General features: G+C 36.1%; 1 protein-coding gene across 1 annotated transcript; it reads left to right on the forward strand.

The window, feature by feature from the left end:
* Window positions 1–594: 594 nt before the first annotated feature.
* ATP6V0D2 (ATPase H+ transporting V0 subunit d2) lies at window positions 595–19,862 on the forward strand. Its single transcript, XM_062502779.1, has 8 exons — window positions 595–724; window positions 7,421–7,592; window positions 9,384–9,562; window positions 12,322–12,401; window positions 14,245–14,322; window positions 17,517–17,693; window positions 19,098–19,175; window positions 19,701–19,862. The coding sequence occupies exons 1-8, from the start codon at window positions 595–597 to the stop codon at window positions 19,860–19,862; spliced, it is 1,056 nt and encodes a 351-aa protein (XP_062358763.1).
* Window positions 19,863–25,151: the final 5,289 nt, after the last annotated feature.

Consider the following 25,151-nt stretch of genomic DNA (forward strand, 5'->3'; position numbering starts at 1 on the left):
TTTAACCTTTGTACATCATCTGATGTTCACACTAATCATTAAAAGGCTCTTATAATTTGTATACATATTTAGTGATAGAGTTGAGCAGCAGAAAATTTCCAGCAAGCAAAAATGTTTAAAAAAAGAAAGCAATACAGAGACACTACCAAACCATCTAAGCTCCTATGTTCTGCCACAGACTATTATTTTACTGCAGAAATATTTTCTCTATAGGCATTCTCAGACAACTTCCTGGTTATAATACAGTTTTATTCAAGGTTTGTAATGTGCTTTTTCATTCTCCAAACAGTGCAGAGCAAGCAGGGGTTAAATCTTCTACTTCCTTTTTGGCTTCTCTTCCAACAGTAATAAGTTCATTTTCTGGCTTTGACAGGAGGGAGTTGGATTTACTGGTTGGCTGTTGTGTAAGCATCAACTGTACTGGAACTATGGTAGGAGTAAGAAACAGGAAGAAACCAGTTAGTAAAACACAACCATAGGCTGGCAGGAACTCCGTGACTATTTGTCACTCCTTCCAAAGAGGGAAAAAACAGTTGGTGGCAAATATTCAGTGCCATCAAGTATCTAGAAGAGAGATTAAATATATTTTTCTCCATGCCAGGATACTCAGAGTTTTACTTCAATGTGGATCATGGCTACTTGGAGGGTCTGGTCCGGGGGTTCAAAGCTGGGATCTTGACAAGTGCGGACTATGTCAATTTAGCACAGTGTGAGACACTAGAAGGTAAGTCTGCTAGTTTATTTTATTTAGGAAGAAACACTGTTGCTTAGGTCTTTGTAAAAGACTGAGCTACTGAGAGTTTTTCTTAAACCCAGAGATAACCTCGATGTCCTTTGAAGAACTGTTCTCATACTTAAGTTAATAGCTTTCCACAGACTGTGATTTGTGTGCAGGCTGTGATTTGCTAAGCAGTACAGATGATGGGACTTTCTGGTTTACTGATAAGGTTCAGAAATCTTATCCACAGAGTTCTTATGGAGATTGGCAACCTTCTAACAGATTTTAACCTTGCTATAGAACAGTTCAGGTTTGGAACTTTCATACCATTTTGGCTGTAGAAAATAGTTTCCAAAATCTTATTAAAAGCTTACTATTTGTCTCTGAGTTTCTCTATGAAATACATGATTTTAGTAATTTATTGTTTCCTGAGTTTTAGGGCAGTAGTGGAGACTTGGCTTACGAGAAACAGAAAACTAGACTCCGCAAAGATAAAACTTAGGGAAATGGAAAAAAAAAAAAAAAAAGAAAAGCTCTTTTCAAGGTGACTTTGCCACAGTAATAAAGAGAACACAGAGTAGTTTCAGCTTTCTGTGGCCAAGACTGGTCACAGCCTGATGAAGACAGACTTGCACCAAAGAATCATATGACTTACCTTTAGACACTTGACAGGGAAAAAAAATGCAACAGAAAGAAATCACCTTTCTAAAGGGGCATAAAGTTCATTTTCCTGACTGCAAAATGAAAGCTATGATTGTACACTCAGTCTCTGTAATATGCAGTCTATCAGATCAGTTTGGGAAAAGAAGAAGATGAATGAATAAGCTCACTCTGTTTTAAGCTTTGGTTGATTTGTACATGCAGTAATGGGTTTGGGGTAAGAAAAAGTGAAGAATGATGATTCCTTTATCCAATAGAGTTTTGAGGCTGTCTAAACTATTGATATAAATAATAACATAAGTCTGGGAATATTGTTTGCCATTCATCTCTCAGATTAAAACAACTACATTTAAAGAAATGCATATAGACATCTACCTGTCTGCAGAATAGAGCTCCTCTTGAAGTTAAAGAAGAGTTTATCAATACAGCCAGTGGAATCTAGATACTATTCAACTGACCAAGTGCATGTGTCTACTTCTGCTGATAACCTGGAGAGCTGTATCAGTTCTCCATTTAATACAGTGGCAATTTAGACACACAGAACAGATGTATACAATCACTCTGAGAACTGAAATCTATTCCCTATGTCAGCTGGACAAAATCAGCAGTTTCTTTACCTATTTGTTCCAGCATTTGTAATCTATGCAACTTATAGACTCTACAGAATCTCTTGATATTATATTTAATTGTTTAAGTGAAAAAATCCTGCTGCATAAGTATACAGACTTTAGAAAAAGATAACAGCTTCATACATCTATAAAAGACACAAAATACAGATTGGTAGAAAAATTAAACTGTGTAGTCACTTCACTTCTCCCTGCAGACAAGCTCAATAAATTATGTCTTCCAAAGCTTTAAAAATGAAAAAAACCCTGGTTGCTTCTGAATAAGAAGAAAATATACAGAGTTAAAAACATATAAGCAAAAGGGATTATTTGCACCTTTCGTGAAAGAATACTTCTCATGTTAAGTTTAGAATAGCTAAAAAATCCCTAAATTTTAAGTCATGCTACAAGGAAATTATTTACCACCATGAAGTAGTTTTCAAATATTTCTAAGATACAGAAACCTACAATATTTTTAGAACATGCAGCAGATAGACAAAAGAGAGATAAAACAAAAATAGTGACAATAGTAACAACAGAGAGATAAAAAACATTCCTAATTAAAATTTATAATAGGAAGAACAATTAGTTTTATTTTTGAAACCTATTTTTTCTAGTGTTCATTCAATTTTAGAATGCAAATTATTTCATCAATAGAAGCAGCAGCCTTAATCAGCCCTCCTACAAGCACATCTCTACTACCCACTATCACTTCTCTTTTTCTCCATTTGCCTGCATCTCTCACCATTGTAACATTTTTCTACTTATTATCAACAGCTAACAGATGCCCATGATTTGCCTACCAAATGTATAATTTATAATGAAAATATGAGAAATAATGGATATTTAAATGATGCTAAACACACTTATTTCTCTGCACATGCAGGATGATGTAATACTGAACTATCATCATGAGTGTACAGTGCACCAAACCCACAGGCCCCTACCTCAAAAGTAAATTTCATGCATTGCTTTTTATTTAAATTTGAAATATTCAGTAAGAGGATTTGTGCTGTAATGTTATGATGTTTGCTCAGTAGTGCCATCATGTCTTCACATTAAAAGGTAATAAATTTACCCTATTCTGCATTCTGTGGCTTAGCACCACACCACAAAAAATGGCCTAAGTTAAAAACACTATAAACATGCTAAAATAAACAAGCAGAAAACAAAAATCAAAACCACTCAAAGTAACCCCTAAACAGGAACAAAAAGATCTTTTAATTTCAAAGTGGTTTTGGCATCTCTAGAGAGGAAACCATAATGTCACTACTAAAGAACCACAAGAAAAGCTGTATGTCAGTGCTTTACATCTGCTTGATAATCGCAGAGCAAGTGTATAAGTGAGATGAAAATTAAAAAAGAAGACTGTCAACAGACTAATGATATCACTGTGTTGTCTCAATTCAGGGCCATATAGACAGGAGGAGGGGCTTTCAGCTCCATTTAGACATCCTTTTTGGCTTGGTTGAATTACTGTGATTTCCATGGAGCTGCCTCATAGGCTGCATGCTACTGGTTTGGCCCTATGGCAAGCCCTGTTTCAAGGGAATGAGGTTCCCAGAGCAACATTGCTGACACTTTTTGAAGTAGAATATGGGGATGTGGGAGTGTGGAGGTGTCTAAATGCAATGTTTTGTTCTTCTCTCGCTTTTTTTCATGATAAAAAGACTTCTGCTCTGTAGAAGGAGGCTAGGTCACAGAAGGACAAGTATCACAACTCTGTGCCCAGCAAAATCACTGAAATAAGTGTGCTTAGCTTGCCAGAGCCAGGGCCTGCCAGCACATGGTGGCTGAAGTAACAGTTTTAGCTGAGAGAAAACTGCAACTAGTTGGTAATTGCTATCAAAGTGAGGAGTCAGAAAAGATACCACGAAGTTAATGCCAAGAGACTAGGTTAACACTTTGTTCAAATTCTCACAGTACTCTTTCTTTCTGATCAGGATCATTCCTGTCTTAACTGCATTCATCTAAAACTAGTCTCCCTCTGGGCATTAATTCCTTTTAGTCATGCTTTAGTTAATTGTGCTTGTTTGCTGTTCAGTTGTGAGTAAACTCATTTAATTATTTAGGGTCAGTCTTTTCCTATGGTTGTTTTCCTGCATGTAATTTTATGAGGAAATAGACAATGCAGAGGGATGACAATCAAAATGACCACTGAAATATAGGATATTTCTTTCCTAGGGGTCTTCAGGACAAAGGCCAGAAGTTTTGTGTAGGTCTCCAAAGGGGCAGCTACCATCAATAAAAAGTTTTGGTGAACAGGAATGTCTGAGGCCCCTGTAATGCACAGCCATCTACTCCTGCTGAGTCACCAAGTCATGTCACTAGTGCAAGTGTCTGAGGTAGTTCCCAGGCTTTACTTGTGCCAGCAGCAGAGAAAGGACTGTCATTTAGGACCACCAGTTCAGACTGAGTTGCACCGGACTCTGTCTTGATGTGAACTCTGATTATGACATTCCTGATTGATGTTATATGGTATTGCAGGTTGTGGATTATTGTTTTGGCCAAGACCATGGGATAGAGTTGAACACATTTTCTTACATGCAGTATACATGCTGGCATCTATTTATTCATTTTGGGATATGGGTAAGGCTATTTAATGAATTATATTTAATATTTTTGTGCCTTATATTAAGACATGGTTTATGAAGCTACTCAATCAATCAGAGGACTGAGGAAAAGCAACCAAGTCTTGTGAAACTACTCTTGATCAGCAGGTTTTTGTTTCTGTTAATCTTATGATGATGTTAATCACACTTCAGAATGGTCAACACTTGGGGCTGATATTTGGGTTTTACAGCCTGTTTTAAGTAGTTAACCCCTGAAAACTACTGTGTTTGAAAGGCATTTACAGAGTGTGACTAAGGGTAGCTATCTGTGGATCATCAGAAAAGGAACTGAGAAAATTTGGAATTCAGCTTTGCAGCTAATAAAGTAGTATTATCTAATCTCAGCATATGCCAAGTATTTTTATACTTTTTCAACAAAAGATAGAAAAGTAGGAATAAACAGTTTTCGCAGGAAATGTAGGTATAAAATCAAAATATTGGTGATTTTTTAAAACTTGGTCTGGCACAGACTAATTTCTGGGTATAAATACATTGTTATTTATCTCTTTATTTCTTTATCTCTTATCTCTTATCTTGTTATTATATTATCTCTTAGTCTTGCTTACCTTTCCCTCTTTCTTCAATCGTGTTTCTTCTTTTCAATTTGGATTCTCTTTCTCCTCTTCCTACATGGAAGTCTATACTGAAACTACGACTTTTTCCAAGTGTGTTATGTGATTTGATATGGATTTGATGAATAGACTATATTTGGTGGATAAGGAGCTGGTAATACTTCATTGATGAGGGATGCCCCTGAAGGGTCCTTACTGGGACCAGTAGTGTTTGATATCTTTACCAGTGACAAACCTTGGGACCAAGTGCTCTGTTGACGAGTTTGCAGGTGACACCAAACTGAGTGGTGCACTGAGGTATGGGATGTCATTTAGAGGGACCCAGCAAAGCTGGAGAAGTGAGCCCATGGGAATCTCACTTCAATGAGGCCAAGTGGGCATGGGTTGGGCAATGCCTGCTGTCAACACAGGCTGGGGCAGGAAAGAATTGAGAACAAACCTGTGGAAAAGGACTTAGATGTCTACTACTCTTGGATGAAAAGTCAGGCACGAGCTGAAAATGTGTGCTCCTTTTCCCGAAAATGAATTGTATCCTGGGCTGCATCAAAAGCAAGGGAGGGAAATGGTTCTCCCCCTCTACTCTGCCCTCATGAGACCCCACCTCCAGTACTGTGCCCAGCTTCAGAGTCCCCAGCTCAGGAAGGACATGGGCCTGTTGGAATGAGCCCAGAGCAGGGACACAGAGATGATCTGCAACTAGGGCTGGAACATCTCTTCTATGAGGAAAAGCTGAGACACTTGGGACTATTGTGCCTGGAGAAAATTTTAGGAAGATTTTATTGCCAACTTTCTGTACCTGAGCAGGGTTACAAGAAAGATGGAGACAAACTTTTTTGATAAGGCCTATAGCAATAGAACAAGGGGCAGTGTTTTTAAACTAAAAGAGAATAGATTCAGACTGAATATAAGGAAGAAATTTTTAAAGGAGAGGGGTGAAATGTTGGAAGAGGTTGTCTAGAGGGGTTGGAAACATTCATAGCCAGACTAGACAGGACTCAGCAACCTTGAGTGGCAGCCAACCTGCATAGAAGACTCTATGAAGTTTATCTCAGTAAGCTACAGTGCTAAACATAGAAGTCTGATTCACATTGTACTAGTTCTTTTGCTTTAAGTATCAGTGTAGGCATCCTTATTGCATACTAAGGAAATACACACGTAGGGAAATAGGCAAAAGTAGCTACTGTACTGATAATTGCTTACCTTGCTAACTGCAAATTAACTTCCATACAGGTACACCCTTATTTCCATCAGTGGGAGTGTTGCTGTCCTTTTCCCTAATTATCAGTTCAGATTTCACATAGAAATCTAATTATTATAAATGCCCAAATCATATGACACTATCCAAATCTATAATTTACAATAGTTTTAATATAGCATTTGGACACAATTATACATTGCAGCAGGGCTTTTTCTAAAAGAAAACATTAAACTGCTTTGAATAGCAAGAACTGATTCAAATGCTTGCTTATGCCTCATGCTATAAAAATGACTAGCAGAGAAAATATGTCGTATTAATTCTATGATACCATGAAAGTTTCTTTTAACTTTGTGGTTGAAACAACTCATTTTCCCCAGTCACCAGGGTTGAGAACTCCAACAGCAAATGTCACAATGACCCAAGTTTCTGGAACAGCCTCTTAGGATTTGCTAGCAGCAGCCATAAATCAGAGAAAACCAAACCAGAAATGTTAAGAGAGTGTAAACTCTCCCCTTTTAAGCGCTCCACTACAGAATCCATTTGGAGTCCAGAATGTGCGCAAGGCAAGATGTGGTCTCTTCTTCAGGCAGCCTGATAACAGAAGATTATAAAATTATAATCTTACTTGAGATTTAGATGTTTAATGGGAATATTTAAGATCTTACCAATGTTAAAAGGATGATTCCTATTAATGCAAAACAGTCCATGAGAGTGCAGCAGACAAAACAACTGAGGCGTTAGAATGGTGCAAACCAGTGAAATCAAAACATTGAAAAAACCTGATGAGGGAGGGACTAGAGACAGCAATGAGTAACATTCTACCTAGTATGTCTGAAAATGAAAGCTGAAGGTGAAACTTCTCACAAAGGCATAAATTATTTGTTCTTACCTACAGCATGCAGAAAGTCTTACTGGTAGAAGGCAGTACAAATTTGGATCAATTTTGTATCTATAGTTGCTTAATATAAAAATGTATTAGAAATTAACTTTAAAAAAATTTGGTTGCAGACAATATCACAGTTTATTCTCATGATCTTTCCTGAATTTAATTCCAGATCTGAAGTTACATCTACAGACTACAGACTATGGCAACTTCTTGGCTAATGAAACTGGTCCTCTCACTGTTTCCACCATTGATGAAAAACTGAAAACAAAACTACTGACAGAATTTTATTACTTTAGAAACCACGCTTTTGAACCTCTTGCTACTTTTCTGAATTTTGTCACGTAAGTAATATTACCACATAGATTACCACACAGTAGTAGAAAAAGCAGTTAAAATAGTGTAAATGCAACATATTGGAATTTCTATTAAGTTTTAAAACCAGCAAAATTACTTTGATACTGCTACATTTACATACTTTATTTGATAATATAAATTCTGAAACTTCATGTGTATTGAAGAGCTGTTGCTTTTGCAATTAATTATTTTAAAGAGCAGAAGCAGATTTTTTAATGTGAACAGTGGCAGAAGAAGTACTGATTATTTAATTAAAAATGGTTAAAATTTTCAAACACTGTTTAGGTCAGAGAACTTGAAAACCTGCATTTAGGGAGCCCAATTCATGCAAGATTAACAATTTCATGATGTACAGGAAGTGATTCAATTACTAGGCATGTGGCAAGTTGTAGACCTTTTTTAAAGGGGGAAAGACAACGCTTCCTACACCTACCATAATTTTTATACTATTTGAACCCAATAAATAAAAACCAGGAGGACTTTATATGGCATATTGCAAGGTACTTAGATCCAAGTAGCTTTTTTGAAAGTTCAGCTGCTGTTTGATGCTGGATGAAGAGAAAGCTCTGATCTCAGTACCATCACAAACAGATGAAACTTGCAAATGAATGGCTTAAACAATTTTAAGAACAGGGGATCTGTTTTATAACAGTATAACAACATGGATTAGCCAAATACCAGCATGATATTTTACCTAACTATTTACTCCCCTTGATCTTTTAATATATTTTTACCAGAAAATTAACTATTCAACTAACTTTCAAGGAGCATTTTTATTATGCAAGTAAAAATAAAAAGTATCATCTTTTTGTAGCTGACCACTTTTAGGCTAATACATTAACAGGATCTCAAAGACTGTCCTAGGATGCCTGGAGGCATACAATGTTTACATTTTGTTTCAGGGAAATAAAAATGAGAGCATGAAAGTTATGGCAGCTCTTTTCTCACACTCATTGACATAAATGTATAGATGTGTATACACAACCTTTGGACACTGTTGTTTTTTAAAATAATGGATACACTGGTTAAAGATATTTCACACAAATCATTGAACTACATTCCACCCCCTCTTCATGGATTTTGGGTGAGAACATATTAATCTCTGAATGTTTCTAGCTGTGTTCTTAGTCAACAATGCAAACTCATGGCTGGAATTCCAGGGAATAGTGTTCCCATTTCTGAGTCACTGATAAGACTCTTATCAGCCTGTTTGACACTAAAACTAGTACAGAGCTGATAGAAAACTTCTACTCAAAAGGAAACTTTAAGTAATAGAGAAGCAATCTGTAAGAGCCTGTTCTTAGCTCCCTCATGGGTGGATGTTTAAAGCTGAGTGAGAACAAAACCCTAAAACTGGAGCATCTGCACAAACTCTGCAGTTTTAGTGCTGAGATTCCCACGTACTTCTTTGTCCAGGTGGTATATATGAAACAGAGAAATCCCAAACTAGAAAAGTTGCTAGCTCAAATTATTTGCTTTGGATACCACTCATTGTCACTTGTTACAGTGAATCTACATCTCTTAGATGTTATGCTTATTATAGTCATATGAAATTACCACCTTCTTTAAAAGTGTGCTTTTTCTAAATCAGTCATGTTAAAACTAGTGTGTTATCTACTTGCTGTTTAAAAACTTCTGTTGATTTTTTATGAGCTATTGATAGAGAATGAACATACATTCTGGTAATACTTTGGTACTATGGCTAATTTTCAAAAATTTTGGGGTTTTCATTTTTTCAAGTGAAAGCTGATTATAAAAATAATTTCTTTTGCTTTTAGATACAGCTATATGATTGACAATGTAATTCTCTTAATAACTGGCACATTACATCAACGACCCATAGCTGAACTTGTTCCCAAGTGCCATCCATTGGGGAGCTTTGAGCAAATGGAAGCAGTCAGCATTGCCTCAAACCCCACTGAACTCTTCAATGCAATTTTGGTTGACACACCATTAGGTAAAAACACTAAATTATTTCTTTTCTTTTTTTTTTTTTTCTTTCTCAAAGCTACTAATCCTGTATTCTATAGAACAGGATGATTCCCACTGGATATGATGTGTTTTGGCAACACAATTCTTGAATTGTGGATCAAGCAATTCCAAAGTGGTGTTCTGGACATATTCTATTAATATTTATTAAGTTCTATTATTTATTAGCTTCTATATCCACCTTGGGTAGCAGACACAGAGAAAACATGCTATTCAAATGTAATATATATATTTTATAATCAAAGTAGTCACTGATCTATATTTTTATTTCAACACCTACATTATATTAAAAAATATATCTTCACTAAGGATCAAGCAGACAGCTATTAATAAATATTAGATGTGGTAGAACCCAGATTTTCTCTTGAGATTTGTGCATGGCTCAAATATAAAAAAAAGTCCTATTTTTAAGAGCTAAATCAAAGAGCAAAGCAGGGTAAAGTTTGGGAATGTCACATTATGAAATGAAGATGAAACTCTGCTCAATGTGGTGCAGCAGCTAATACAAACAAAACCTAATAGGCTGTGAAGGGCACTGAGAATAAGACAGAAGTGGATGGATTTTAACGCATATGAAACTATTATGTGTTCTCATCTTCAGTACTGTGAGAAGTTCTGGGTTTTGCTTCTCATGAAGGTGTGGTAGGTTGGACCCAGACAGAAAAAAATTCCCACCTAGCCACTAGCTCACCCCCTACTCTCAGCACAATGAGGGGGAGAAAAAACGTGGAAAAAAGGGAATGTAGGTTGAGAACACCCACAATGTACTGTTGCAGACAAACCAGACTTTATCTGTGGGGAAATTAATTTGATTCATTACTAATTAATAATGTATGACACAATTAATTACTGACCCAGCTATAAGGAAACAAACAGAAAATAATGAAACATTCAGACACTTGGGGAAAGTATATTTCCTTTGCATTCCTTGTAAAAGTGGATTCTTTGCTGCTCCTTCACTCCAGGCTCCTCTGCTCTGCCCCGCTGTTATCCCCACAGGTTACACTGCATCCCTTCAGACAGCCAGGGTGTGTCACAAGGAGCAGGGGGAGTTTAGAGCCATAGAATTATAGAATAGTTTGGGTAGGAAGTGAGCTAAAGATCATCCAGTTCCAACCCACTTGCCATGGGCAAGGACACCTTCCACTTGATCAGGTTGCTCAGAGCCCCGTCCAACTGGGCCTTGAATAATTCCAGGGATGGGGCATCCACAACTTCCTTGGGCAACCAGTTCCAGCGTCTCATCATCCTCACAGTAAAGAATTTATTCCTAATATGTAATCTAAACTTACTGTCTTTCAGTTTAAACCCATTACTCCTTGCCCTATCATCACATGCCCTGGTAAAAAGTCCCAATTTGGTTTTCAGGTCCCCTTCAGATGCACCTGCTCAACTGAGGGATTTGGCTGTGCCCTGTGGTGGGTCCCAGCTGGAGCTGGCTGTGTCCAGCACAGCACAGTCCCACCTTTCCCTCACATAGGCCACCCTGCAGCACATTCCCACCAGTGCCTGGGCACTGGCACACTGCACCGTGAAATCAGAGAAGGGACAGAGCAGGACAGCTACAATGAAAAGTGCTGCCATGTGCAGACAGACTAAAAAGTCCAGACTGCAGTTTGGAGTGGACAGAGCTGATGAGAGATGGACACGGTTTACAGATTTACACTGAGAGCAGAGGTTTGTTCACAGTGAACTATGAACTGATCCTTACCAAAGCCTTCAGATCCTTCCTTCAGAAGACCAAATCCCAGCTGAAAACTAGCTTTAAAAGGTAAACTAAACCACTGTTTTCACACAGCTGGTAGTAAATTTCCAGAATATATATTTTTTTGCTAAACTAGTTTGTAAAAGAAGAGAGTGGTATCATTTCTTTAAAATCATGGGGCAAATTTGTGCACAATAGATCTATAAGGAGATATTGAAGGGAGCTCTCAGGGCTACACTTTCTGATATTCTCCATTTAAAACCTGGATGCTGGAAAAGTAGGAAGGGATAAGACCACAAAACATGGCCAGGCTCACATCCTCTCTGTAAATACCATCCTCCATTGCCACTGCTTGGGAAAGCACTCTGGCATATAGTGTATTGCTCTGCCACACCGGGATAGCTCAGGACCAGTGAGAGGCACATGTTGGCTGTGAATGTAATATTTTTAAATGGTCCAGCTGCACAAGTGAAATTCACCCACTGCCTCCCTGCTCAAAACCTTGCTCTTTAGTCAGTTCTGCAGAGGACCCATAAGCACAGATGGTCAAGGTCAAAGCATGTGCCCTTTATCAGCTGCAGCCTGTTGCCTTTCCCACACTACATATGCAAAGAAGAAAAAGGAAAATAGGAAAGGGGATTCTCCTTAACAATTGCAGAATACCTGCATGATTTCAGACAAAAATTATTTTTCATGTCTTTCACTAGAAAATCTCCGTAAAAACCAAACTATTTACTTCAGAGAAGATTAGGGCTTTCATTAGCATTCCCATCTGATTCTCTCTGGAGACATGGACTCTTGCTGCAGCAGATTGATTCCCCTCGCTGCAGATTCTCATTAAAAAGGAGGGGATATGAGGATAAGGGGGAAATGAAGTGGATTTTTCTTCCTCCCGATTATATCACCCTTTCTTGTACAACAGAACCCTTGGATCCTTGCTCACACACTGGTGAGCAGTAGACAAGAGATACATATTATCAGCATACAGATTTATACTGCTATATTATAAACTCTGCTTTCAGCTGCTTTTTTCCAAGACTGCCTGTCTGAAAACGACCTGGATGAAATGAACATTGAAATAATGCGCAACAAACTGTACAAGGCAAGTTTTTGCAACAAAATGATAATATTTGGGGTTTATCAAATGTCTCAGCAAAGCAGGTCAGTATCATTAACCCTATTTTATGGTTGGGAAAACAGAAGTATGGTGAGATAAAGCAAGCTGTCTGAAGTCATCTGGTTGATTTCAGCCCCAGGAATGAAACCAGCTGCTTCCATTTCTACTCCACTGTTTGGGGAATTTTCAAATTTTAGGTCTGCATCCAAATTCTAATTTAATATCTCATTAATGAAAATGCTCATATGAAAAGGCTAATATCCAGATCCAGATTTGTTTATGAATAACTCAGTTATACACCAAATGCCAGAGAACACTTAGCTCCTGAGTGAGCCTAGGCAGGCTTTTAGCTAACATTTATCTTTATTTATATAAGGAAGATGAGATTTGAAAGGGTCTGGTGGTTTTGCGTCTAGATACCATGATTTTTTCTTAAGGATTTAGTATAATTTTCTTATTTTTAAAATAATTTTTTAGCATTGTTACAGCACAGTGTTGCAAGGATATGCATCTAACATGTGCCTTGCATTTTCAAAGTACTTTACAAATCTTAGCACTCAGGTCACTACTCTTACAATGATCTGCTTGAAGGCTATAAATCCTCCAATCCTTTAATGGCTCCTCCTGGCATGTTCTCGCAAAAATCTTTATCATCCTTCTTTCACATCTTTCCCCAACTTGCAGGAAGTAATTTTACAGTGATCTGATTGTACTAGGGGGAAAGAAAAGAAAATTCTGCTTGTCTTACAAGTGATATTTATAAATTCTAAAGTCAATTTTTAATTCTTAAAACTTTTTCTCATTCAATACAACATTAATTATGCCTATGTAATTTTTTCATGTATTTTAATTGTTCCACAGTACTATACTAGATACTTTTTCCAATTTGGTAGTACACATATTTGGTTCTTGTATCCTGTGTGTGGATGACCATATATCATCAAATCTAATTTTTTCCTTCTTGCTCATTTGAGTATTCGGGGGACCATTCTGCAAACATTATTAAATTATTAATAGATAATTTCTCCTTTACTACAGCTGTCAAGGTCATTAATTGCTTCTGCTCTACTATCAGATAACACTATACAGAACCTAATGCATAATTCTTTGCAGTGGATCCCCCTTGAGAGGTCTCTACTTAAAATTCACTTAACTGCATAGTTAGTGACAGCTCCTAACAAGATTATGTGAAGTTGCAGCTAGCCCATTTTTAACATAAATGTTCTCTAATACAGTATTTTGGGAGACTGAGAGGCAGGGAGAGCAGCATCTCTGAGATATTCAGTGTCCTTCCTGCCCAGGTATTTTGAAATGGGTGCAGATGCCAGAATCCTTAACAGACCAGAGGGCTCTGCAGACCAGTATTACAGAAGCTTTGTCTGCTGTTCTGTCCTAATCCAGGGTTTAGGGCAGAGCAGCAGGGATTAGTTTATGTATCCTCATCCTGCTGGCCCAACAGGCGCAGCATATGCCCAAATCCCCTCCTCCACAGCCTATAAATGAAGAGTTTCCTTCAGCCATCTCCTTATTATGCAGTGGAAGCTCAATGGAGCTCAAAAAGTTCCTTCTTTAGAGGGCAAGTAAAACATAATATGTGTCTTATTGCAATTTCTAAAAACATTTGATTTCAAACGGTAAAAAAGACATTTGTACCTGAATATTTCAGCTTTCATTTGAACTAAGTAATTAAGCACATACTTAAATTTTAATTTATAGGTGGAATTATCCAAGTTAATGGAAGTATTTAAAAATGAGGTTCATGGCTATGTGCAATCCTGGCCCAGGTCTTGAGCAGCATTTAAAACGTTTCTCTTCTTCTTTCATGTAGTCTTACCTCGAGGCATTTTATAAGTTTTGTGAAAAACAAGGTGGTACTACAGCAGAAATAATGAGACCTATTCTTGAGGTAAGAAACATTCAGTCTTTATGCATTAAAGTACTCCACAATGTTGTCATAATTATCCCACTTTGTTTTTCCTGTTAAATCTCTCTCCAATTTCAAAGTTATCTGTCAAATGTTTCTTCTCCTCTAAATATAGCTGGTTTTCTAACATGTAATGAATAGTGTTTTCAAAGATGACTTTTACCTTTTGACTAGAGAAGCAGATAGGTCATTACTAGGGAGGAGCCAGTTAATATTTTTCTGTAACAGAGTACAGAACAGAACAAATGGTTCACTAATCTCAACCTGTTGCCCTTTAACATATCTCTCCATTATGTAGAAAAACCAAAAATGTTGATTATTTGGTTTGGGATGGCTAAAGTTACAAATCAATAATCTTCAAGCTTCATGGCACTGCTATGTTTGTTTACTCTCCTATTAAAATTAGTGGTTGAGGTTAGAGTTGAGTGACCTTCGGAATTAGGGTCTTATAAAAAAGTAGAGTATTCTGTGTTTTTTTTGTCTCAACTGGAAAAAGTTTAATATCTTTTTCTGTGGCATACGAAGTTCCTAATGTCCTTCCCCCCAAAGTGTGCATGCATCTACTAAATTATATTTTTGTCTCCATTATTTTGATAAAGGATGCAGAAATTTCTAAAATTCAATTCTCATCATTCAGGTCCCCTTTTCTTTTTTTATCACTTAGTCTATCACAATTCTTTGCAGAGGCTGACAGCTAGACCACCCACTTGCTTCCAGGAGTCTTTTTTTCTGGATAAGGAATTTTACACCCTGGAAACCAAAAAAACCAATTCACTGAGATCTGGTGACATCATACTCAAAGTTTGCATTTAGAAGTGAGATAATAACCCTGGGAGCTCAATCCTGAGGGAAGAATGTGCCTGAATCACATTTTACAAAACAATGTCCTAAAAGGGGTTGTAATTTCCTATTTTAATTAAGTAGGTCACAACGTTTCAAATTATGATCTAAAGAAAATGTTCTTAACCAAGTTAAAGTGAATATAAATTAAGTATTTTGATTTTTCTTGAAAATAAAAGATTGCCTGACAGAGATAAAGGTATTTTCCATAATTAATTCAGAATTTTCAGAAAGTTCATTTTTCAATGGAAATTCATGCTCAGAGCAGATTAGTTCTAAGCATGTTGTGAAACTTCCTTTATATCAGTGGTAACAATTTAGCCTTTCATAAGCTTCTTTAAAATCCCTATCTAATGTCAATCAACCAGGAGGACAAACTTTTTAATAGATGATTTCCTTTTCTGTATCATTTTGTTAACCTGAAGAGATGCATAGAAGGGTCTGCTAATGGTTGGATTCACAAAAAAACCCAAAAAAACTAAAACAAAAACAAACAAACAAAAGTTCAATCATTCAAAAGAATATTTGCTATTTATTTGTGATATTTTATGTAAGACTACCAGCCTGATCCTACAGAATGTGGCTGAGGTATTTAGCTCCCCAACTCTTTGACCATCACGCTTGGTGCCAAGCTTCCATATTAAGAGTACTGAAGATCTCTTCTCCACACTGCATGTTTAGCCCTGAATCTGGCAAGGAACTGCAGGACTGCACTGCAGCTAGAGCTGTGTCTGTTAGCACAGCCCCATGCTGAACTGTGAACCAGCAGTGTCCCACATGCAAACATGCACTATGGAAATGGTCATCCTCTGACTCCACCTCTACCCGCAGCAACCAGATGGACTGGCACCAAGTAATTGCCTCATGGCCTTACTCTCTATAGAGAACCTCATGTGCCAATGATTTGATGAATTGAGACGTCTGTATGGATAGGAATTATCCTGCAAATTTTCTCAAACTGAAAGCCCCTAGAAGCAGAACCCAAACTTGCTACCATTAGTTGCAATTGTTTTGGTTTCTACCAACAAAATTTTACATGTCTAACAGCTAAATCCTACATGATTTAACTTTAACAAGTAAAAAAAGAAAGAATTTGTCCTTCTGAAATGCTTTCAACATGTTTTATTGGTTTCAAATGGTTTTATTAATAAGGGAAGTGAAATTTGGCCCTGTTATTCATTAGCTAGAGATCTTTCAAGTACACTTATTTTCTTTTCATTACTTCTTCACTGTTTACTCCTTTTCCTTACTTTGAAACCAGTGCCAGCATGTAGGGGGTTCCTGTTATCGTGTGTTCCTGTACACAAGAGTAGATGGGAATTTGTGTTTACTGGCTAAAGTAGCAGATTTGTGTTGCAAGTGCAGGCTTATTATTCAAATTAAAAGAGCACCTCTCTGCTTAAAGTAACTCAAATATTCACGACATAAGAAGCTTTGTAAGTTGCCTAAAATGTAAGTTGCCTATATATACTTGGGAAGATTTTTCCTGTGCAATCCCTGCAACTAGCAAAAGCTCTGCTCTTCTTAAAACATGAAAGTAAGGAATAAAGGAAAGAATTACAAACATACTCAATTTAGATCTCAAGACAGAAGAAAAGATTGTTTTTGCTTACTATTGCATTTTTAATTCATACTGTAAGAATGGTAAGTGAAATTTTGTCTTGTACAAAATAGGAATCCGAGATCTAGACATTGGATTGCCTTTCAGTCTGCTGCTGCAGTGAAAATACAAATACTACCTTGCAGAATATAGTCTTTGAGTCTTTGTATTAAAAATTAACTGTTATTTGAAACACTTAAAACTTTAACTTGGCAAGTAAACGGCCCCCTCCTCTTTATCAAATTATCATTTTAAATATGTGCATTGAGAAACTGATTTTTTTTTTTATATTTTCATTCAATCTTTACTATCAAAAGCACTTTGATTTATGAGCAGTACTATTGATTTTTGGTCCTTTCCTTTATTAGTTTTATTTATAAGACAATTATTTCATAATCTTACACATGAGGGTGTGAAGATATTTTTTCTTGCCAACATCTGGGTAACTAAGCAGGGAAATGAGGAAGCAGCACAAAATTATATTTTTAGAACAAAAAATCACAGAATAAAAGCTGTGGTTGCAAAATCTTGTTTGATTTTGTAGTTTAAATTTAATGTGCATTTGCAAAGAACTTACAGTTTCGAAAATAATGTATGTTTCCAATGCTCTCAAGTCAACTTTTTTTAAAATTAAATTTCCATAGTTTGACTAACAAAAAAACCCCAAAATATGCCCACTGTAATTTAGAATGAGATGTCTAATAACACCTCTTTATTCTTTGTTTTGCTTATTAAGTTTGAGGCAGACAGACGTGCCTTTATCATCACCATTAATTCGTTTGGCACTGAACTGAGTAAAGATGACCGAGAGAAGCTGTATCCAACCTGTGGAAAACTTTATCCAGAAGGCTTACACCTGTTGGCCAATGCAGAGGACTACGAGCAAGTGAAGTGTGTTGCAGAATACTACGCAGTATGTAAACTAATTTATTAAAACAAAAAGCCAAAGTAAAAATACTTAATTAACATCTGCTGACATCAGCAAAATTTTGAAGAGTGTACACATAAGTTAAAAAAATTTTTGTGAGGGGAAGAAAATCAGCAGAGGTACTGAAGTGCCCATAAAAATGTGTATGGGATCAAAGACTTTTGATATGAAGAGATAAGATTAAGATAAGACATCATTACATTAGTGCAGTACAAAGTTCCTCTTACAAGGATGTTTAAGTAAGACCAAATCACATCCTAGTAAATAAAATTCTTCCTACTCCATTAACTCTCCCCAAATTGAGTTTCACTTCATTGCTTCTGCCTCCAAGATTTTGGAGCACAGCCATAGAGCATTTTAGACTGAGCTGACCAAACAATTCATGTCACCAACTAGTCAAACCTGATTTATTGCCCATATACCATAAAACTTCCCTTCTGAGAAATTTTCTCTAAATCATTAATTGATTCAAAGAAGTAGATGGAAATGTTAACATTGATGCAAATAGTGCTGTTACTAAAGATCAGTTAATCTGTGACACTTTATCTATGAATTAACCATTGTACTCTGTCTCAGTATAATATTTAAGATACCTCTAAGTAGGTATACACAAAAAATGCCTGGTCTATTTCTTTTTCCACAAAAAAAAAACGAAACAAAACCCAAAGGTGGAGCTGTGCATCTGCTCCTATGCACAAGCAGAACATTCTAATCTTGAGTTACCATGTCAGTGAGGTATGGAGCAAGACTATTCATGAGATGGTGGGATATTTAGATGAATTTGGGAACCATTGCAGTGGACTCCACTAAACTCCTACTTTAAAGGAAAAACAAACCAAGCACTCAGAGAAGGAAATTACACAGAAACATAACACCTAAGAAATCAAGTCAAATGTATCTGCACGGGATATTCCAAGATGACGAATCAGACTAATGGGTTTGGATACAGTATTAATGCAGGTAAAGCAAATCCAGCTGACTGCTGGAAATAAAAGGAGCAGCCATGTGATGATCAGAGTTCAGCATTTTGGCTCCATTAGAGCTCTGGCTCTGATGGTTACTATTTGTACAAGAAGTTCAGTGCTCTCTGTCCAAAGGAGGGAAAGGTCACATGTCATTCTACAATAAGTCTCTTTTAGTGCCCTCACTAAATTACTTTAAGTTGTTGGAAATGATGATAAGAAATACAAGGGAAAATGTGATTTTTCTTTCTTTTGCTGACTATATGCTTTTAACTTTTGATTTATGTAGAATTGTAATCTATACAGGAGGTCTTCTATACAGAAAGATTACTTAAAGAAGATTAATTTATGAAGTAATGTATGGTGTCTGTGCTGCACAGAATGCAAAAGTACCTTATTTCCATGGAGCGGTTTTCTGTGCTTTTAGGAATACAAGGCTGTGTTTGAAGGTGTAGGGAGTGGCACTGGAGAAAAGACACTGGAAGATGCATTTTTTGAACATGAGGTAAAACTTCAAACCTTGAAATACAAAAATGAATGTTACTAACATAGACTAATAATTAAAACAAGAATGAGGTACCAGGCTTTTGATTCTACTGTACTGCTTTCTATTCAGGAACAGGGATTTGCTGTGAAAATTTGTCAACATTTGGTTGAATCAAAATAGAAAAATGTACCTTTTAAAGTAAAATTAATCCCGTATCATTCTTCTGAAGACTCTTTACAGAGCTATCAATCCTGATAGCCTATCCAAAAGCCATCTCATAAACACCACTTAATGAAATTTCTTTTGAACAATCTACTAGAGAAAATATTTCATCACTGTCTTTTATTTCCTGTAATGTTGCTGTAGTCTATTACCAAAATTAATCCACAGATGACATTTCAATTACATTGATACTCGAGAGATTGCTAAATATAACAATGGCTGCAAAGCTACAAGTAATTTTGAACATAAAAGATGCAATATAAAAATCCCATTCACTTTCCTTGATATTTCATCATAGCACTTGTTTCATCTTTTCTACAGGTAAAGCTGAATGTGCTTGCATTCAACAACCAGTTTCATTTTGGAGTATTTTATGCCTATGTGAAGTTAAAGGAACAAGAATGCAGGAATATTGTATGGATTGCTGAATGCATTTCTCAGAGACACAGGACCAAAATTAACAACTACATTCCAATTTTCTAAATCGGAGAATCTATAATGCTTGAAAAGGTGGATAATTTAATAGAAAAGAAGAAAAAATCTTAATTCAAAAATTAACTCTTATCAGATGTTTTAAATTATATTAATGAGCCTCCTTATATACATCAGCGTAGGAAGAAAAACTGCGATTAGCGATATGGGTACTTCGTAAGGAAATAGTAATGGGTTTATTCATAAATTTGTTGAAAGATTTGTTCCCCACCGTGTCTATTTTAATTTAATTGATCAATAAAAACCTCCTGCAAGGTCCTTCATATATATTCTCTTTTGTGAAACCAAGATTTGTATTAATGACGTTTGAAAAGTTCTTTTTTTTTTAATTAATGTTTTTCTCAAAGGGCCAATTAAACCACTACTTCTGTCTCACAGGATCTCTCTCATGGCATACAGATTGTATGAAGGACTTAATACACAAATAAGAAAGAAACTCTGATATTGCCCTTAACAAATCTGAAGGGGGGAAGCTTCCTGAACTTAGCTATGACTCCTCTCTGCAACTAAATGTAAATAAGTAACTTCAGTGTCACTAAAATATTTTTGTTTTTTCCTTTGTGGTCAAATGAAGAGCATCCTAACTGTCAAACAATGGGGGTCTGATGTAGTGCACAGCAATAAAAATATCCCCTTCCAGCACACCAAAGGACTGTCTTTATGTATGCATTAGGGAAGATTATGAAACATGAATGAAAATGCCAACCAAGACTGTATCAGTTTTACATCAGACACAAACAACACCAGCTGTGAGCTATTTGAGGACCTGGCTAGGGTAAGTAACTAAAAATAGAGGGAACAGTTGAAGCCAGATTGTAGCAGGACAAGATTAATTCTGCCGAAGAAAAAGGGAGGATTTTGAAAGCTTTATTGACATTCTGCCTTCCGACTTTATTCAAAGAATTTGCCCATTTATATTTCAAACAGGTCATACCTTGATTTTCTGCGTGACTTCTCAGTTTGCGGCTGCACAACAGCAAATCTCACTCTTCAGCTGACTGTTCCTTCAGTAAATATGATACAGAAGTACAATCCATTTCCTGCTGAGTAAACAAAAAAAAAAATTCTGATGTCAGCACCTCAGAATTATGAAAAACATTCAGGCATCATGATTTTAAATACTGAGAGATAATACAGCTCTCTCTATAATATGTAAATGTGCACATGCATTCATGCATAAAAAGTAAGAAACTTTGTGGGTTTTTTATAAAATCACACTTCTTGAACTGCAAATAATACCAAAGGGCCAGACCCCAAACATCCTATATTCATTTAATGCAGAATTGAGATTATTTTAATATTTTATTTTATTGTGAATACCACAAAACCTTATATTATTACTTTAAAAATATATTCATAGTTTAATATAGAAATTATTTAGTAGGAATTTAGAAAAATTGACTAAAATTAAGAAGTGTATAATGCAAAAACACAAGTCTTATTTCTAAAACAAGGCATATTCTTTAGTAGATCCAGCAATTCAGGAAAAAATTAAAAGAAACTAAAACAGAAAATCTAATCACAGTCAAATCTATGAAAAATACTTTCATATCACAGACTGCATCACAAACTATTTCACAAACTTCAATGGAGAAAGCAATCGAAAACATTTCCACAAATTTGTAGATTTTACTATATTTACATTAAATTACATTAAATTCTATAATTGCATTTAAAAAATGTTGGGAGCAGAAGAATAACAAAGCCAACTAGTCTGGGACACAGAAACTTAATTAATACAATTCAGCACAGTGCATGAATACTTTTTCTGTACTGATAAATCAGGCCTCCTTACTTGAACAAAGCAAATGAGCTGACTTTCTGCCAAGAATTTTCTGAAGTGATTTGAAGGGGAAAGAATCTGCTCTCCACCCTAAATCATTCTGTGCCAGGGAAGATATGCAGCTGCTGTTGCTACAGTCTGGATACTGTTTGCTCAGAAAGAAGTGAGCAGGAATTGCAGCTTTCATGACTGCGGTGTCAGCAGAACTGGTCTTTAGACTATAGAAAGGACAGCATCAGTTTTGATTGATGCTTTTTTCAAAACAAATGTCTAGATATTTGCCAAATGAGGACAGGATGTAATAGACCTCAATTATAATCAATTCAAGGACAAGCAAGCTAGGACTTTAAACTTTTAACTCCTCAAAATCTATCTTTTTCTATAAATAATATAATTTACATTACCCCCTTGTTAGTAAAACAGTCATCATGCTGGTGTATATATAAGTATATAGATCTATAAACGTATAAATCTACAAACGAAGATGTATAAAATAGAATCACAGAGTTTGCTGAGTTGGTAGGAACCCAATATAAAGGGTATATAATGTATCATGTATCATCTTTAACAAGATCTTATAGTGGAAGTTCCAATCATGGAATCACTACCAAGGGCATCATTAACTTCTTGATGGTAATGTTAACCTATAACATAGGGGAACAGGAATCAACCACTTTTCATCTTCTCCCTTTCACCTCTCAAAAAGAACTTGTGTTCACACCCTTTAAGAGCGAACCCTATGCAGAGAAATTTGTTCAGTATGATTATGATGACTATGTGAGATGGAGAGCAGGACCAGGAATGAGTTCCTGATGGGCTTTGAGAGCTGTGAATCTTTCTTTCCCATCTTTGCCTGAGCTGTAGCTCAGGCTTGATGTGCTTGCCACCTGCTCACAAGGAGCTGGGCAGCATGGAATTGTGGATGGACTGGGCTGTGGAGTTTGAAGCACTTCCCATGGCCAATCCCTCCTTCCTGCATGAATTACTGCGTTAAGCATGTTTGTCAGGAACTGAAGATTTACAGGATGAGTCGTATCAGCATGTGGTCATAAGACTTTCCCTGAACTCACAGTCAGCTGAAAATAATAGAATCTCTTGTCCTGTTTCTGTCAATTCCAGCATGACTTTCAGGAAACACCAAAAACAATCCAGAGACAGCTGGCCAGTGTTTGGATTTGCACAAGATTTATCTGTTACAATGATTATTACCATAATAGTTTAAACAAGAAATAAGACAAAAATCCATTGAATTGCTGGACAGCTAGATTGATTTACTGAGGAATATGAAGAAATAATGTAATATAAATCATGGGGAAGAAAAAAAAATAAAAGAGATAAATGGCAAAAATATCTACCAGGCAGTTAAAACAGGTTGCATGACACCAAATGTCTTCTCAAACAAACAGAAAATCATTCAATATTTTGGAATGTCTCCCAAGTGACAAAGCAAAAATAAAAAATCTGATTCAATAAATAAAAAGAGAAAGTTCTCAAAGTGAAAATCTTTTCTAATGATGACACACTGTAAGAAATATTTGACTATTTGGAATCCATATTCCGCAATTATTTTAAGCATTGCTTAAGAAAAATGTATTCTCTGGAAGTTAATTACATGTTCTTACTTGCTACTTTTAACATGTAACAGCAAATCAGACTGACTGAAAACTAACAGGTAGAACTTTCAAGGTCCTTGATAAGATAATAGCTGTATTTTTTTTTTCCAATCCAGAAAAAGTATGCATTCTTTTGTAATTAATATTATATTGAAAATGTATATACTCTTTTTTCTTTATGTTGCACTGCCTTCTGAAACTTCTGCTTTGCTATATAACTGCGTGTACCCACACACCCATGCATACATGTGTGTCAACTACAGAATTTTCTACTGAGTCACATTACTGCTGCAAACTGAGAGAGCAACCATTGGGTAAATCAATTTAGAACAGTTTAAAGGTTGTTCCTTCACAACACTTTTTTTTTTTTACCAGTGAAATGTGAAAAATAAAATATTTGAAAGATTTTTAATAAATTCATTGAATTTATATATATAAATAAATCAATAAAGGAAACTCTTTTTACATTTTCAACTAATCTGATCTAAACCATTTTCTCCATACTATACAGCACAAGAAGCAAATGAGAGCACTCAAATAATTACAAGCCTATTAGACCTATGAATGTAGGGTCATATAAATTCTTTAAACCTACAAAAATGCTTCAGACAAGTCCAATTGAACACCATACCAGCATTACAACCCCTGACTATTAGTCAAAAAACCCAAACAAGCTTGAGAATGGCAGAATTTGAGGACAAAAGCTGTTCCTTATCTGGACAGACCAAGAAAAAACCAAAAAAAACAAAAAAAGGAGGTCACATATTCTCTGCCCTCAGTATGGAAATTAGAAAATTCAAAAGGCGGAAATCATGCTTTTAATAATCTTCCCCCTCAACCAGACCTTTGACAGAAATGGCTTAATGAAGTGTGTATATATATATATATATATATATACACACCTATATATTACCAGGAGATAGGATGGAACCATCATAACTGTTACAAAACCAAAACCAGAGTGTTTTGTCTATCATATGTTACATGAAAAGGGAATACTAACACTGTTGGAAATGTTTAGAAGCCAAAGAAGTCAAAATAAAACAGATAACGTTTATTTATAGCAAATATTAGGACTTTCATGTATGTACAAAAACCACAAATGCCAAATTACTCTAAATATGTTATAAAACATATTTAAAATATATATAAAATTGTTCTATGTCTCAAGAAACCACAAAGGACTTATCAAAAGCATATAACTACATACAGCAAAAGCTACTGTAGATAATAGTCCCATGGGAATAAATGACAATGCTCCAAATGAATTCAGTGGGAGCAGGGTTAGATCCTCCAGGTGAGTAAGTGTCTGTATTCACAAGCTTTATGTGAAAAACCTGAATCTGTCTTTCAAACTGCTCAGTGTGGTAGAGTGCTGCCCAGTGTTCTGCAGCAGCCAGGATTCTGCCACAAATACTGTGCCAGGTAGTAACCAGCATGGTCACTGTGCCCAGCACAGGTCACAGCAGGCTGAGCAGCTGACTGAAAGAGATTACAGTTTCTTAGAACCCTTAGGTGAATTCATGTTGATGACTCCTCACCGGCAGCAGAGAATAGCTGAGGAGTTTTGCAAACATTATCACCACTTGCCTCTCTTGTGTCCATGGTCTACAATAGAGACCTTCTGAGTAGGTGCACTTCAGTTCAGATCCTGAGGTCTGATCATCTGACTAATTAAACAGACTTATTTCATTTAGTATATGAGATCCAGCTGCATGTACATTCCTGGTTTTGCTCAAATAAACATGCAAATGGGGAAAGCTGCTGAAACCAGGGAAAGTCATTGCTTTTAAAGTGCTACTAATAGTGACTGCCTAAAATAAGGTCATGACTTCCATATCAAAGTCTTCTTTCTGTCATTCCAAAGCAAAGAATCTGTCATTT

Source organism: Cinclus cinclus, chromosome 1 (assembly GCF_963662255.1).
Source record: "Cinclus cinclus chromosome 1, bCinCin1.1, whole genome shotgun sequence".
NCBI classification, from domain to species: Eukaryota; Metazoa; Chordata; class Aves; order Passeriformes; family Cinclidae; genus Cinclus; species Cinclus cinclus.

Bases quoted from the DNA above. Each gene is read 5' to 3' on its own strand.
- ATP6V0D2 (XM_062502779.1), top strand. From the start codon at position 595: ATGCCAGGATACTCAGAGTTTTACTTCAATGTGGATCATGGCTACTTG. The intron at 17,694-19,097 runs GTATGTAAACTA...CTGTGCTTTTAG, and splicing joins GTGTTGCAGAATACTACGCA to GAATACAAGGCTGTGTTTGA. The intron at 19,176-19,700 runs GTAAAACTTCAA...TCTTTTCTACAG, and splicing joins ATGCATTTTTTGAACATGAG to GTAAAGCTGAATGTGCTTGC.